At 41.8% G+C, this 15,895-nt stretch overlaps 1 protein-coding gene across 3 annotated transcripts in view; it reads left to right on the forward strand.

The window, feature by feature from the left end:
* The window catches only part of CLPB (ClpB family mitochondrial disaggregase), a 140,975-nt gene that overhangs the window by 25,215 nt on the left and 99,865 nt on the right, over positions 1-15,895 (forward strand). For 2 of the 3 annotated variants that reach the window (XM_069469294.1, XM_069469295.1), the window contains exon 3: positions 3,319-3,405. The exons of the other annotated variant lie outside the window; for it this stretch is intronic. In XM_069469294.1, the coding sequence (XP_069325395.1) occupies positions 3,319-3,405 (87 nt within the window). The remainder of the gene's footprint in view (positions 1-3,318; positions 3,406-15,895) is intronic. 3 annotated transcript variants of the gene reach the window in all.

The raw sequence follows: 15,895 nt of genomic DNA on the forward strand, positions 1-15,895 counted from the left end.
AAACTGTTGGTGATCAGAGACATGCAAATTAAAACAATAATGTGATATCCCTTTACACCCATTAGACTGGCCATGATTAGGAAGCTGGCTGTTGCCAAGTGTTGGCAGGCAGAGGGGTACACAGGAACACCTCTGTCTGGGAGGGTCGATGGAGCAGCTCTCTAGGAGAGGACCATAGTACTATTTAGTCAAATCAACACATATTTAATGATGCAGCAATTAAAAACAATGGAGTTATTGTATACTTAGCAATATGAGGAAAGTAGTAAACAAAGTAAACAAAAGTAGTAAAGTAGTAAACAAAATTTTAAAAATATTAACGTGTGTGTGTATGTATATAAAAGAGGAAGGAGTGAGGGAGGGAAGAGAAGAGAACCCTGCCTGGCTCAGGTCCTAGAAAGTAAGAACCTCTCTCTCAGTCTCTTCCTCGGGAGCCAGTAAAAGGGGCCAGGCACAGAGCAGGAGTGTATACATGTTTGCTGAATAAATGAACCAAGGAGTGCCTAGAGCCAGGCTGGCTGAATTATCCAGATCATCCTGTGTGACCACGTCTTAGAATCCCTCAGTATTGGACTTTGTTCCGTCAAAATGATGGAAGTGAAGAAGGGTGGCAGGCAGAAACCATCTGTATTGAATACCTTATATATGCCAGACACTGGGCTGGGTTCCTGCAAATTAGAGATTGTTATCACTATTTTATAGGTGAGAAAGTTGAAAATTAGAGAGTTGATTTGCTCACGGTTATCTGGCTGGAACCGAATTTGAATCCAAATCTAACTTACTCCAAAACCCTTTATTTGTCCTTTTCTTTGTATTACACTACACTCAGCCCTCAAGGGGTTAAGCTAATTTTTATAATTTCTTTTGCCCAATATCCTTGAATGACAGACAACTCCTACTACCTTTGATGAGAGGCTACTAAGGAATGATGAGTAGGTTTTCTCTCTGTTGCCAGCTTCAGTGAATTGATGATGGCTGATTGGAACCTGTGTTCAGGAGGATTCTGAGGCTCTTTCAAAGGCTCCATAGGAAATTGTTGCTGGAAGAGATTCGTGATGTCTGTGCTAGACACGGGAATGTGGGACAGTAGCATGCAAACCAGACATATGTCAACTTTTTAGGCTGAGTTTTTAATCCTAGGATCCATTATTGATTTCATGGGGGCCGTGAACCCCTGGATATTATATGCAAAAAAAAGTTTTGAGTGTGTGTGGGCTCCTATGTACTTTTCTGGAGAGAAATTTGATCATACTCTCAAAATTTGAGCGTTCACAGCTCAAAAAAGATTTAATCCTACTGCCTTGACCTCCTAGTCTGGCATTTGAGGCTCTGCATAGGCCCTGCATACCTCGGCAGCTGTCTGTTTCTCTGCTGTGAACTGTCACCCAGATGGATCTGCCTGATGGTCTCTGAATGTTCCTTTCCTGCTTTACAATTATATCCTGTTTCTTTTGCCTTAGAGTGTCATGTACTTTCTCCCGATTCTCAAATTCTTCCTGTTTCTTCAAGACACAGTTCAAGTCTCTTCCCTCACAAGCCTCTTTGATTTTCTAGCCTTTCTGGACTGAGGACCAGAGAAGTGAGGCGATCCTATCAGAATCACAGTTAGGATCAGAATTCCAGACTCTTGACTTTCAGAACCATGTGCTCCCCACCATATCATGTGGGCTGCTAAAGGAGAAGGAGGTTTTGTAAATAAGGAAGGGTTCTTTGCCTCTTTAACATTCTTGGTCATAGAAAATTGTTTCTGCATAAAAGAAGTTTAACATTGTACATGGTGAAAGGCCCCAGACATTTACCAGAAGAAACCCTCCAAACTAGAGGTGAGAGATGAGGATTTCCCAACCTCCTCTCTCAACACTCTCTCCACATACTTCGTGCCCTAACCCTACCAAATCTCTTGCAGGCCTCATATACCCTGTGCCCTCTTCTCTAAGTGAAGAGACTTACCTTGCCTGGAGCACTCCTTCCCCTCCCTTACCCCTTTTTTTCTGGCTAGCTCCCCTTTATCAGCACCTCCTCAGAGAGGCCTTTCTGGTCACTGAGACTGGGTTAGGTCCCCTTGTTGTGCACCTGCCACCTGTAGTCCCATGCATAGCACTCATGGAATGTGTAGTTCTGTGCTTGGTGCTCTGTCTCCCTGTTAGGCTTCGACAGTGCCTTGGACTGTTTGAGTGAAATTTTTCCTCACCCGCATCTAGAATCTAACATAGGACAAAGCACATTCCATATTGATTTGCTGAAATCAATTTAGTCTTTGTCTTTCATGTTACCTGGAGCCATGCTGTGTCTAGAGGAAGGGTGGTGAGGTGAAAAGGAGCCTGGCTTTGAGTCACTATCAACCTGGGTTCTAGTCACTACACTGTTCCTTAATTAGCTATATGAGCTTAAGCAAGTCATTTCACCTTACTGAGCCTGTTACCACATCCATGAAAAGAGATTACTGCCAGCTCCTTAGGTGGTATTAAGAGTAAATGAACACAGGAATGTAAAATACTTAGGGCAGTTCCTGCTTGTAGAAGGTGCTCAGTAAAAATTGGTTCTATTTACTCCCCTTCCTTCTGTTCACCCCCACATTATAGGGCCCCTGTTCCTGGGCCCCAGAATTCAGACTTTTAGTGGTTTACTTTAAATTCTGTGTTTGTTAATTTATTTAGCAATAATTGCTTTCCTACTATGCGTTAGGCACTGGCACATAGGTTCAAGTAGGGTTTGTGCAGACTCTCCCAGGAACCTAATCTATTGTTTCTAATGTTCTTTCCATCTTTCCTTGGGTTAAAGGATTTCCAATTTCCAAACGGCCACAATACAGATAAACTTGAGGAATGTTATCATTTTATAAACTGAGAAGTACCCAGATAACGTGTCATTAGGCATTCTGTGCTAGACATTGGGAAATTAAGGAGGGAAGAGAGATCTGTGGACTGGGCAAGTCAAGGAAAGCTTCTCAGGAGAGAGTCCACAAGCCAGGATTATATCACATAGCATAGGAGGAGGATTTGAATAGGCAAAGAGGCAGGGAGAGAGCATTCTGAATGAAGGAAGTGGGAGTGTCAGGGTATTAAGATAAGGAGGCCCCCATTCTTTTCTCAAAAGTCAGCAGGAGGCAACTAATTTAAGGGAAGAAGAACAGGTAGAGGAACCCTTGGGTGGGGGGATAGTGACTGAAGGAGCTGAGATTGGGGATTTAGTTCACAAAGGCCACTATTTTCAAACTCATCCACCTCTTTGTTTGTTGGCTGTGTCATTTCTTCTGTGATTATTTCCACTCGTATGTCCATGATAAGCCATACACTGAAAATATTCCTCTCTTTTTAGGCTGTTGTCAGAAGGTGCAGATGTCAATGCAAGGCACAAACTTGGCTGGACAGCACTCATGGTGGCAGCCATCAGCCGAAACCACAGGTAAGAGATCTCCTTCCACACGGGGCTCCCTTAGCCAGGTCTCTGCAGACTACATTCTGAACACTTTCTCACCCTTGCCTGCCCCTTTGCTGTCTTCTCCAGAGGCAGGAGGATGGATTCAGTCTGAGGTATAGAACTACACCTGGTGCACTGGACTGGTTAGGAGATGTCGAGGGGAAAGGATTGTCTGAGAGACTTAGCTGCACTCGAGATAGGTCTCTCTTCTCTGCTCCTTTATTGTGAACTTGATCTCAGACACTCGATTTTCCTATTTGCCCTCTTTAGCTCCAAGCATTTTTTCTTTAAAAGAAAAATTGATATAAATAGGCTTTGTGGGTTGAGAGACCCAGAATCCAGTTCTGGTTCCGAGCCTTAATTGAATTTCAGAACTCCATGGAGACCCTGTTTCTTCATCAGAAATTACTCTGAACATTTAGTAAATACCTGCACTGAGCCAGGCCCTTTGCTAATGTTTGGAGAATCTGATACCTTAGGGAGCTCACATCTAATGTGAAAAAGAAGTACAGGTAAGGAGACACAGTATAGTCTGTTATTGAAGCAGGGGGTATGAGAGGACTTGGTCTGGTAGCAGAGTAGATTCTCTCCATATTCTTTTGAGAATCAAGGATGATAATATGTGTGCTACAGGTTATAAATGGTGAGTTTTTATTCCCTGATGCCCCATTAGACCTGTACACACAAACACATATGTGTTTATTCTATACCACTGATACTCCACCCCACCCACCAGTCTTCTTCCCCAGCTTGTAGGTGTTTCCATCTGCAAGAAATAGCCAGTGGTGCTGAAGGAGGAGGAGCTGTGTTCCTTTCTATGTGTAGTATTTTAAAGGTTGAGACTGAATAGGAAACAACATTATACTTAAGAGTACTGTCAATTAGTGATCAGATAGCTTGTAGATGTGCTTTTGGGGACACTTCTCTCTGAATCTAATGAGTTGTTGGTTTAACTGATTGCTGTGTCTTAGCAGGGCTATTAGCAAATCAGCGATGCTTGCTGAGCAAAGTGAAAGTGTTAGCTTGTATTTACTTGCTTTGGAACTAGGTAAGCATCCATTTTGCACCCTCTTCTTCCTTCAGTATCCAGGGAAGACAGATTTTTGTTGAAAATAGCACACTCTCAGGTTGGATTTATATATTCATATCACAAACATTTTTTTGGTCCCTACTATCTGCCAGGTACAGTTCTATGTGCTTGAAATAACATCAATGATATACAGACAAAGATCTCTGCCCACACAGAGCTTATTTCTATACTAGTGGTCATTCCTGGGTAGAGAGAGTCATGCACAGACAACAAACAATAAGTATAATGGATAAGTAAACTATATATTAAAAGGTAAGAAATGCTGTGGAAAAAAGGAAAAGTAGAACTTGTTAAAAAGGGAGTACCAGGAGTACCTTGGTCAGGATGAGTAGGCCTCATTGGTGAGGTGCCCTGTGAATAGTCTTAAAGGATTATCATGTCCATACCAGCACAATCTGCCAAAAAGTTTCTCCTTATTAGAATGTGCTGATTCTCATGTAATCAATTACCAATCCTTCTGGAATCATTGGCCAGGCCTGAAATGCCACCACCTTTGAATTGGATTTAGATGAAGAAAAGATAAAGGGGCAGCATCCCTTGATTCAAAGCTGAAAGCAGAAAACCTTTTCCTCCTTTAGGGTGTTGGCAGCCCAAGAGCTCAAGAGAGACATCCAACAGTAGCCCAGTCATTTCACCCTTAGGTGCCTGCTTACTGTGTTAAGTCCTTAAGGATATAGAATGTAATAGTCTTTCTCCTTAAGGAGCTTAATTTTCATATGTATTTATTATTTTATTTAGTTTTGAATAGGAAATAACAGAGCTATCGTACTAAATTTAAAAAATACGCACCGGAATTTAATTTATAATTTATTCCCTCCTTTTAATTCCATAAAGGGTTTGAGGTGACTTAAATTAAAATACAAATATAAATATACACAGGAAAGTTAAAACTAGATCATGATCAGAAATCATATTGGTTAAAGAAAAGATAATTGTATCAGGATTGAACCAGAGGTTTTCTTCTCTGAAAATAGGTTAATTGTTTTTGTAAAAATAATATAGAGAAGAAAGTAACAGTCACCTGAATTCCCTCTATCTAGAGATTGATCATTGTATATATATTTATATGTGCGTGTATAATTTTACATCAATGAGACCATGCTGTCTTCACTGTAAATTAGGTAATTAGTGAAATTGAGTATTAATTTACATTGAAACTTCCTGAGGAGCAAGGCATAAAAGAGATACAGAGACTTTTGTTTCTTCAGAAGAGAAAAACTTTGTCCTGGCATCCCTTTGTATTATTATATGCATCCAGCAAACATGTTTAAAAACTATAATGTGTGTGCTAGGCTATGGGGGGATTCAGAGAATAAGTAATCACAGCTTTTGCCTTAAGAAGCTTACTTGGACTACTGACATCAAGGACTTGAGTATTGTGTTGGACATTGTCTTCAGTAGCCGTTCTGCCAAAGCTTTACCAACATTCTACTAGGACAATCCCTTTGCCAGCCCTAGTAACAGCTTGGGTGTAGTATTGACTCAAGGAGCAGTCATTGGGGTCTGGCCCCCTTCTCCACAGTGAGCCCTCTGTAAGCCTCATGCCACAAGGCACTTGTTTAGCCTGAGTCTGGGTGTCTCATTCTATGTTGCACTCTGACCCAGCCCAGCTAAAGGCTAAGCCACAGGGTCCCAGGATGATCACTGTGACTTAGCATAGCCTTCACCAGCTAGTGCAAATATACACAGCCTTCAGCTAAATTCAATTAGTTTTTCTTTAAGAAGGAAAAGAAATCCAATTTTACCAAACATGGACAGACGGTGGAAGGCACTTTGATGTTACAACCTCTCAGTGATGCTTTACTTAGTCACAAGTTCATAAGCAAGAAGGCTTAATTACTTGGGAAAACACAGGATTAAAACTGAACACAATGGCTGAGTATCCGCTCTCGGGCGACTTGATTCGAACCCATGCACCCAGTTCGTGTGTGGTGCAAACTTTGATGTGTGCTATGACAAGCTGAAAGTCATGACCCCCTCGGGGAAGCTCCTTCAGATGGCATTTGCAGGATGTGTAGGCGGAGAGGCAGGGTCTGCCAGGCTTGTTTGCTCAACTTTGATGTCCAAGCAGCCATAGGCCCCACTATTTGCTCTTTCACTGAGGGATGGATTGGGAGCCTCCTACCTTTCCCAGTGGACAATGGCCAGCAATGGAGTGTGACGACTGTTGACCATTCCAGGAGCCTGGTGGACCAGAACAGGGCTTTGGGAGGTGCAGAGCCTGGGGGGCCAAAAGCTGTTTATAGGACAGTCATTTCTCCAGATGTAGCTTTCCTTAAAGCCCTAGTGTTGTTGGGTACTTGTAATGGAGATGAAAATAGTTTTAGGAATTTTAGCAGGTACCAAGTACTGCTTGATCCTCTGTCCAACAATGCTAAATAGTTGTAAATTGAAAGTTTAAGTCTTTCCTATTCCTTTCTTTAGAGTATAGGAGGAGAGGATAGTGGTTTAGAAGAAAAATGGTATGATTTAGATCCTTATACTTTCCAATTCCTCAAAAAAGATGCCGTCAAAACAACATGTCTGATAAAGGAATAGTATCCAGAATGTATAAAGAACTCTTACAAATCAATAATAAAAAGACAATTCAATTTTTTAAAAAGGGACAAAAGATTTGAGCAGACACTTCACCAAAAAGAAATGGGTGGCAAATAGCACATGAAAAGACACTCAGCATTGTTAGTTGTTAGGAAAATGCAATTAAAATCACAGTGAGATACCACTACACACCTACCTACTACAATAGCTAAAATTTAGAAAAACTGACAATACCAGCTGCTGGCAAGGGTACAGAACAATTGTCATACATTGCTGATGGGAACGCATAGTGGTATGGGCACGTTGGAAAACACTTTGGCAGTTTCTTATAAAGGTAAAGCATACTTTTACCATACAACCCAGCATTAGCAACTCGTAGGTATTTGTCCAAGAGAAATAAAAACATGCATCTGCAAAATGACCTGTATGTAAATATTTATAGTAGCTTTTTTCATAACCACCAAAAACTGGAAATAACCCAAATGTCTATCAACTGATGAATGGACAAATTGTGGTACATCCATACAGTGAAAAAAAAAAAAAACCTCAGAAGTAAAAGAAAAGAAAAAGAACAAACTACTCATACATGCAGTAACATGGATGAATCTCAAAAGCCTTATGCTAAGTTGAAGCCAACACAAAAAGCTACCTACTATATAATTCCATTTATATGACATTCTGGAAAAGGTAATCTACTCTAAAGACAGAAATTAAATTATTGGTTTCCAGGGTTTGGCAGTGGGAGGAGGATATAAAGGAACTTTTGGGGTGATGGAAATATTCTATATCTTATTTATGGTAGTGGTTACATGACTGCATACCATTATCAAAACTCATCAAATTATACATCATAAAAAGGATGCATTTTACTATGTGTAAATGATACTTCAAAACTGACCAAAAATATCTTTTTAAAAAGCTGTTATTCCTTATTAATTGTGACCAGTGGCATATTGAGAATTCATGTTTGTAGTGTCAAAATTAATTCCTATTGGTAATGGTCATCTGGAATGTTTTGAATTCTTGTTGATATCTCACATTAGAGTACCATGTATTTTGATTGTCGGTAGGGAATGAAGATTTGTGAATTCATACTGTTAGTGATGCCATGAAGGATAATTACTGATGAATAGTGATAAATTCACTTTATGAATAATATAAAGCGGGCTTGTATAAATTCACAAAGTGTATGAGTCTTCATTCCAGCAAGGAGAAAGTTCAGGTACAGGACTGGGAGTTTGCCTCTTCCACACCATTATTGGGCTCCACATCCCTGGACTCCCATGCATGGAGACCACCTATATAGTGAGGCCATCGTGGTGCTTCAGGAACCAAAGATCCTGAAAGGGAAAGGTGGTGCGGAGAAATTCAGATTTGGGTCTATTTGGGCATTTCGGATGCTTTTGCGAGAGCACAAAGCACGAGCAGAACTGTTTGAAATTCCCCACCAGAGTCTCCCTCCCTCCTTCTGTCTTTTCTCCCCGGGTGCATTTCATCAGCATCGGAAGGACTGGTTCCCGGCACTGCCTTCCCTGCTTGGCCACGGTCCCTGAGGAACTGAGCTAATGAGTGGATAACACGCATTTGCCAAGGCCTTCCTGGATGTGGTACCTGGGCTTTGTTAATTTTAAAGTGCTGCCATCCTTGGCTGAAGACCATTTAATTCCCTCTTATAGCAGTCATTTATTTTTAGCATTTGCTTCTTTTCCGTCCACCTTACTAAGGGGAGAAGGTGCATTAAACCCTGTCTTTAAGAAACCAACAGCCCAAGCCAGATTGCTGTCCTGCAGGAGAGATTTTATAGGCTTTTCTTTGTGGGCCAGTACAGCTCCACAGGTGTTCTTAGAGCAAAGAGCCAATGCTGCTTTTGCAGCTAGACCACTGGCAGCCTCCCTGGGAGGCTCTACTTCCTTGCTGGCTGGCCACAGGGAGAGCACTTCCTGCACCTGTCCTTGAATGTAGGTCTTTAGGGAGCCTGATCACATGGAGGTCTATCCTGCCTTAAGGGTGTAGAAGTTCTTCCCAGGTTCCCCAGCCTATTCTTGACCTGGCTTGTGCTGCAGAGTGGTGCTTCCTTCTGCCCAAGGAGGCTGGCTTTGTGCTCTATGATCTCTGGACTGTAGTGATGGACAATGGCTGTAGTTGATTAGGTGCTTCCCATGTGCCAGGCTCATGTCAGACACTTCCCATGTTGGCTCTAATCCTCAGGGCAATCCTGAAAAGGGTGGGATTATTATCCCTATTTTACAGATATGGAAAATGAAAGCTCAGAGATGCACAGGGAGCCAGGATTTGAAGTCGGGTCTCTCTGAACCCCAAAGCCTTGTTCTTTCCACTGAACTACACTGCCTGTAGAGGGAAGAGATGAGGAGTAAAGCCATGGGATAGACCAAGAGATGCTGAGACCAGGAGTCAAGTCAGTTAACCTAAACATTTGTAGTCCTGTAATATTCTGAAATTTAAAAAAAAAAAAAAAAAAAGGGAGTCAAGTCAGCTCCGTCAGGGTTTTTTGATGACCCACTATGTGCTGGGTGATTTTTTGTTTTCAAAATATTAGGGGGGTACAAATGCTTTTGGTTACATGGATTGCTTTTGTAATGCTTGAATCAGGGCTATAAGTGTGCCCATCACCCAAATAGTGTTCATTGTACCCATTAGGTAGGTTTTTGCCCCTCCCCTTCCTCCCCCGACTCCCGTGCTTGATTTCCACTGAGTTTTACGTCCCCCTGTGCACATGTGTGCTCATCAGTTAGTTTCAATTTAATAGTGAGTACACGTGGTGTTTGTTTTTCCATTCTTTAGATACTTCACTTAGTATAATGGTCCTCAGTTTCATCCAAATTATTGCAAAAGGGATTAATCCATCCTTTTTATGGCTAAGTAGTATTCCATGGTATACATATACCACATTTTGTTAATCCTCTCATGAATTGATGAGTACTTGGGTTGTTTCCACATCTTTGCAATTGTGAATTGTGCTGTAATAAATATTCAAGTACAGGTGTCTTTTTGATAAAATGACTTTTTTTCCTTTGGGTAAATACCCAGTAGTGGGATTGCTGGATCAAATGGTAGGCCTACTTTTAGTTCTTTGAGGAATCTCCATACTTTTTTCCATAGAGGTTGTACTAATTTGCAGTCTCACCAATAGTGTATAAGCATTCCTTTCTCTCTGCACCCAACCCAGCATCTGTTGTTTTTGGACTTTTTAATAGAAGCTATTCTCACTGAGGTAAGATGATATCTCATTGTGGTTTTGATGATGATTAGTGACATTGAACATTTTTTCATATGTTTATTGGCCATTTGTCTGTCTTCTTGTGAAGAGCTTCTGTTCATGTCTTTTGCCCACTTTTTGATGGGGTTGTTAGATTTTTTCTTGCTGATTTGTTTGAGTTCTTTGTATATTTTGGTTATTAGCCCTTTATCAGAGGTATAGCTTGTGAATATTTTCTCCCATTCTGTAGGTTGTCTATTTCCTCTGTTGATTATTTCCTTAACTGTGCAGAAGCTTTTTAATTTAATCAAGTCCCATTTATTTGTTTTTGTTGTTGCTGTAATTGCCATTGGGGTCTTAGTCATAATTTTTTTTGCCTAGGCCAATATCTAGAAGAGTTTTCCCTACATTTTCTTCTAGAATTCTTATGGTTTCATGCCTTACCTTTAAGTCCTTTATCCATCTTGAATTAATTTTTGTGAGTGGTGAGAGATAAGGATCCTGTTTTATTTTTCTGCATGTGGCTATCCAGTTTTCCCAGCACCATTTATTGAATAGAGCTTCTTTTCCCCAGTGTATATTGTTGTCTGCTTTGTCAAAAATCAGTTGGCTGTATGTGGATTGTTTTATATCTGGGTTCTCTGCTCCATCCTTTGGTTTATCTATGTCTGTTTTTGTGCCAATACCATGCTGTTTTGGTTACTATAGTCTTGTGGTACAGTTTGAAGTCTGGTAATGTGATGCCTCCAAATTTGTTCTTTTTGCTTAAGATTGCTTTGGCCATTCGGGCTCTTTTCTGGTTCCAAATGAAGCATAGAATTATTTTTCTAGATCTGTGAAATGTGATGTTGGTATTTTGTTGGGGATTGCATTGAATCTGTACATCACTTTGGATAGTATGGACATTTTAACAATGTTGATTCTACTGATCCATGAGCATGATATGTTTTTCCCTTTGTTTGTGTCATCTGTGATTTCTTTCCTCAGTGTTTCATAGTTCACTTTGTAGAGATCTTTTACCTCCTTGGTTAAGTATATTCCCAGATATTTTATTTTCTTTGTAGCTATTATGAATGGTGTTGAGTCTTTGATTTGACTCTCAGCTTGACTGTTATTAGAGTATAGAAATGCTACTGATTTGTGTACATTGATTTTGTATGGATGATTTTGAGAAATCTAAAAACAGACAAGCACTCTCCTTATTTTCAAAAAGCTGACAGTCAGAAAAGGGATAAAACAAGTCCCACTTTGGAGAATGAGGCAGAATGTGGTCAGCGCCACAGAGAAGACCACATAGAGTGCTGTGGGGGAGATCATGCTATGTAGAGGCAACATCATGAATGGAGGTCCTTTCTGAGGAGTTGGGCCTTGAAGATGGACAGGATTTGATCAGTAATGGTAGGGAGTAGAGGGACTGCATGTCTGGAAGAAGGACCGTTTTGAGGATAGGTTTATAAGGGTGAGAAAGTAGGATATGCTAGAGCTAGTAGGTAGAACTGGTAGAATCTGGGGACCTGAGAGTATGACGGAAAGACCTTAGCTGGCATTGGCCACAATCCTCTTTCTGGCTCTGACAGTCTCACATGTGCAAGAGTTATGGGCTCTAGAGCCAGACCACCTGGGTTCAAATCCAAGTGCTTTCTCTTACTAGTTTTATGCCTTGGCAAGTTCTATCACTTTTCTGTGATTGTCTCCTTGGACATAAAATGGGGATAATAAACAGATCTACCTTAAAAGGCTGTTTTGAGGTTTAAATGTGTAAATATATGCAAAGCGTTTAGAACAATGCCTGCCATATAGTAAGCACTCAGTAAGAGTTTACTACTTTAGTTAATAGTAGCATAGTAGTAATAGTAGTAGTAGTGCTTTATTTATTTTTTTTTTTTTTGAGACAGAGTCTCACTCTGTTGCCCAGTCTAGAGTGAGTGCCGTGGCGTCAGCCTAGCTCACAGCAACCTCAAACTCCTGAGCTCAAGCGATCCTCCTGTCTCAGCCTCCCGAGTAGCTGGGACTACAGGCATGCACCACCATGCCCGGCTAATTTTTTCTATATATATTTTTAGCTGTCTATATAATTTCTTTCTATTTTTAGTAGAGGTGGGGTCTCGCTCTTGCTCAGGCTGGTCTCGAACTCCTGAGCTCGAACGATCCACCCACCTCGGCCTCCCAGAGTGCTAGGATTACAGGCGAGTAGTGCTTTATTATTATTACTGATACTGCTGCTGATGATTGTGAATGGCCTGTAGGTAAGCTTACCTTTAATTAAGGTGGGGATGTTACCTATCTCTCATCAGCAGTCTCATAGGTGACTCAGAAGCAGTAGGGCTTTGGGGATTTTTTTTTCTCAATCTTTTTCATCTAAGAAGCTGGGCCTAGAATATGGGACCCCTGAGCAGGGTACCTTCATATGGGACCGGCTTTTGTCTCAGGTGTCTGTCTACCTAGTACAGGACAGTGCCCAGTATTTCCCAGCAAAGAAGGGTGAGCAAGGGTGCTGGCCAAGTGCCTGGAATGCCAGCACCGTGCCCGCAGAAAAGTGTGCTGGGCTTGATGTTTCTCCCACTGCTGCTGCTATGGCCGATTATCTCCGAGTAACAAAGAGTCATTTCTAATCATATTTGGAATCGTTGCTCAAGATAATCCTGTTTTGTAGTAATGATATTCCAATTCCAGCATACACCCGTTTCTAGTTTGGCAGACGCATGCCTCGACCTCAGGCAACCCAAGACACTGCTCTCTGGAAAGCAGTGCCAGCTCATTTGCCTAACATGACAGTCTCAGGATACCCCCACCCCAACCCCCCACTCCAATGCTAGATTCTGTCCTGGGGTCCTGTGTTCAGTGCTATCTTCATGGAAAGTGTCTCGTGGAGACAGGAGAGTATCAAATCCTCATCCAGTTTAGCTGCTTGGGGAAGGGTGTTCCATTTCTAGGGACTGTGACATGGTCCCTCTTCTTTAGAAAACCTCTTAAAAGCAGCTGTGCCATAAGCTGCTTATCTTAATAGGGCTGCCAGGCTGGTGGGTTTGGGGTTTGCAGTAGATATGGTGGGTATATCTGTGTTTCAGAAAGGTATTTGGCTGTCTCTCATGGCATCCATATGAATAAAATATGATGTGGGAGGTAGTATAGTCAGACTAATAAATGGTGAATGACTTGGTTCATTGTTTATATATGGATGGACCTCAGGCTGGAGAACAGACTCAAGTGGTGAGCCATGGGGCTCTGTCCTGTTCAGTAGTTATATCACTGATTCCATTGAGGTCACTGACAAGTGCCAGCCAGACTGGCAGATTAAAGAGGTACTCATATATTGGGTGAAAGAATTAAGGACATTAAAAAAAGATACAGAGCAATGGTTAAATCTGTGTTGATAAAAATTAACAGGGATGAGTATACAGATCAAACAAGTAAGATAAAAAACCAACTATAAAATCCAAGGTGCAATACTAAAAAGTAAAGCCTAGTAGCCAACTAAATTCTCAGTTATGTGAGTCAACAGTGCATCATCAGGCCCCAGAAGTAAATTAATTCAACAAATATTTACTGCTCTATGTAGGCCCTATGTGTGAGGAAACAGATGGTCAAGGCACATCCCTGCTTTGGGGAGCACACAGTCTAGTTGTGTGAAGAACAGGGACTCTGGAATGAGACTGCCTGAGTTTAAAACCTAGCTCTGCCTCTTACTAGTTCTTAGTTTCCTTATCTGCAAATGAGAATAATGATAGCACCTACTTCAGCATAAGGTGGTTGTGTAGGGGGTGGGGAAAAAATATGAAACTATTGTTTTAAAAAAAAAAAAAAGTGGTTGTGCAGATTAAAATGCACATATAACTACTTAGTGCAGTGCAGTAAGTGCAGAATAAGTATACAATAGGTATCTGCTGCTGTTACTAATATTATAGTTTTTCTTATGGTTGTTATTTTCACTCAAAGTCTAAGAGATATACTAGCCCCATCATACTCTTACAGATCATTTGCCTGGAGAGAGCCTAGCCTGGGCCCATACTGGAGTAAGAAGCCCTAACAACCAGGGCCTAACCACACTGGCCCCTAAGTTTGGTGGCCATGTATTATGAACCACAGATTGAAAGACATGGATGTGTATTTAGAACTAGGCTGAGGATGCAAAATTGGGATTGTCCTGGGAACCCTGTGATGGGTGATCTTGATTCCTTGGCTCTGTGCTTAATGTGCTGTGCCTTCATTGAGCCGTGCCCCTAATTGTGTCATCTCTGTCCGGGCCCACCACTGATTTTATCCTTGTCCATCTCAGACTCCCTCTTATCCCAGCTAGCTGTTGTGACCTACTTTGCTTTAATTACCATCTGAAAATATCGCAGTCCCTGGTACTACGTAGTAGGGGCTCTGTAACTATGAGGTAGTAAGACAGAGTAGTGGACGGTCAGATGGGTGAGAGCCAGTGTGGTTTAGGGGAATGTGTACCAGATTTGGACCCAGACATATCTGGATTTCAATCTTGATCCCCGTGCTTGTTTAATGTGTACACTTGGGTAGCTCATGTTATCTTGCTGAATCTCAGTTTACTCATTTATAAAATGTGACTGGCATCTATCTCATTGCAAGTTGTTATAAGGATCTGAAATAGTAAATGTAAAGTGTCTAACACACTGTAGCTGCTTTATTATTATTGATATTTACCTTTTGAGGTAAGTAAACAAAATATTATTGTACTCATTTGAGGAAATTGGGGCACATTTTCTACACAGGTATCTTCTTACCTAATGTTTAATTCATTTCCTAAGGAAGCTGGCTCTAAAAAGAAAACTGTGCTTCCTGCTGTTTCCACCCTCAGCTTATGCCCCCATATCACAGGACCTCTAGATTTAGCATATGCCAGTGCCTTTGGTCAGGCCACCTGGCTTTCTTGACCAGCCAGGAGACCAGGTTACTGAATGAGCCACAGCTCATTTGACTTCCCAGCAGACCTCCTGAACTGTGACCCCATTGCTTCCTCCCCTCGTCAAGGTGTACACTGGGTTGAGAATAGGTCACTCTTTGTTTTCTCCTCGGGACCCATGACACTCATCACAGTGACCCTCTGCTTTAGTTGTGGGGAATGGGGAGGAGGAGGAGTTGGAGGAGCTTCTTCTGAAGCTCAACATTGTATGAGGATGACCTGCAGCTGGGATCACTGCCCTTCTTGCTTCACCAACTCCAGCTGCTCTCCAGCCATCTTTGACACATGCCTAGCCCAGCACAGGCCTCAGCTCACACCACAGGTTTCCTCGCTCTTCCTAAACAATGTGAGTACCCCAACCACCTCTGGCCACTGAGAGCAGAAAGCCTTAACATCAGTTGATGTAACTGCCCTGCCATGCATTTGACTCCCCACTGCCCTGAAAGCAGAAGCCCTTCAGGGTCAGTGCAAGCCAACCTTCCTATATGCGCTCCCTCCTCTAATCTGATTACAGCCTGATCAGCAAATTAATTTGGCTGTGGCCCCAAGGAAGTTCCATGAATCCCAGGAGCTGCTGCTTAGGGGCCACCCTCCTATTCATATCCTCAGCTTTGTGTGGGTACTGCCCGTAGTCCAGGAAGGGCCTGGTGCTCAGGAGAGGAAGATGGAGGTTTTCCACAGCTAAACCACCTGTGGCCTACTTGGGACC

Source organism: Eulemur rufifrons, chromosome 6 (assembly GCF_041146395.1).
Source record: "Eulemur rufifrons isolate Redbay chromosome 6, OSU_ERuf_1, whole genome shotgun sequence".
Lineage (NCBI taxonomy): Eukaryota > Metazoa > Chordata > Mammalia > Primates > Lemuridae > Eulemur > Eulemur rufifrons.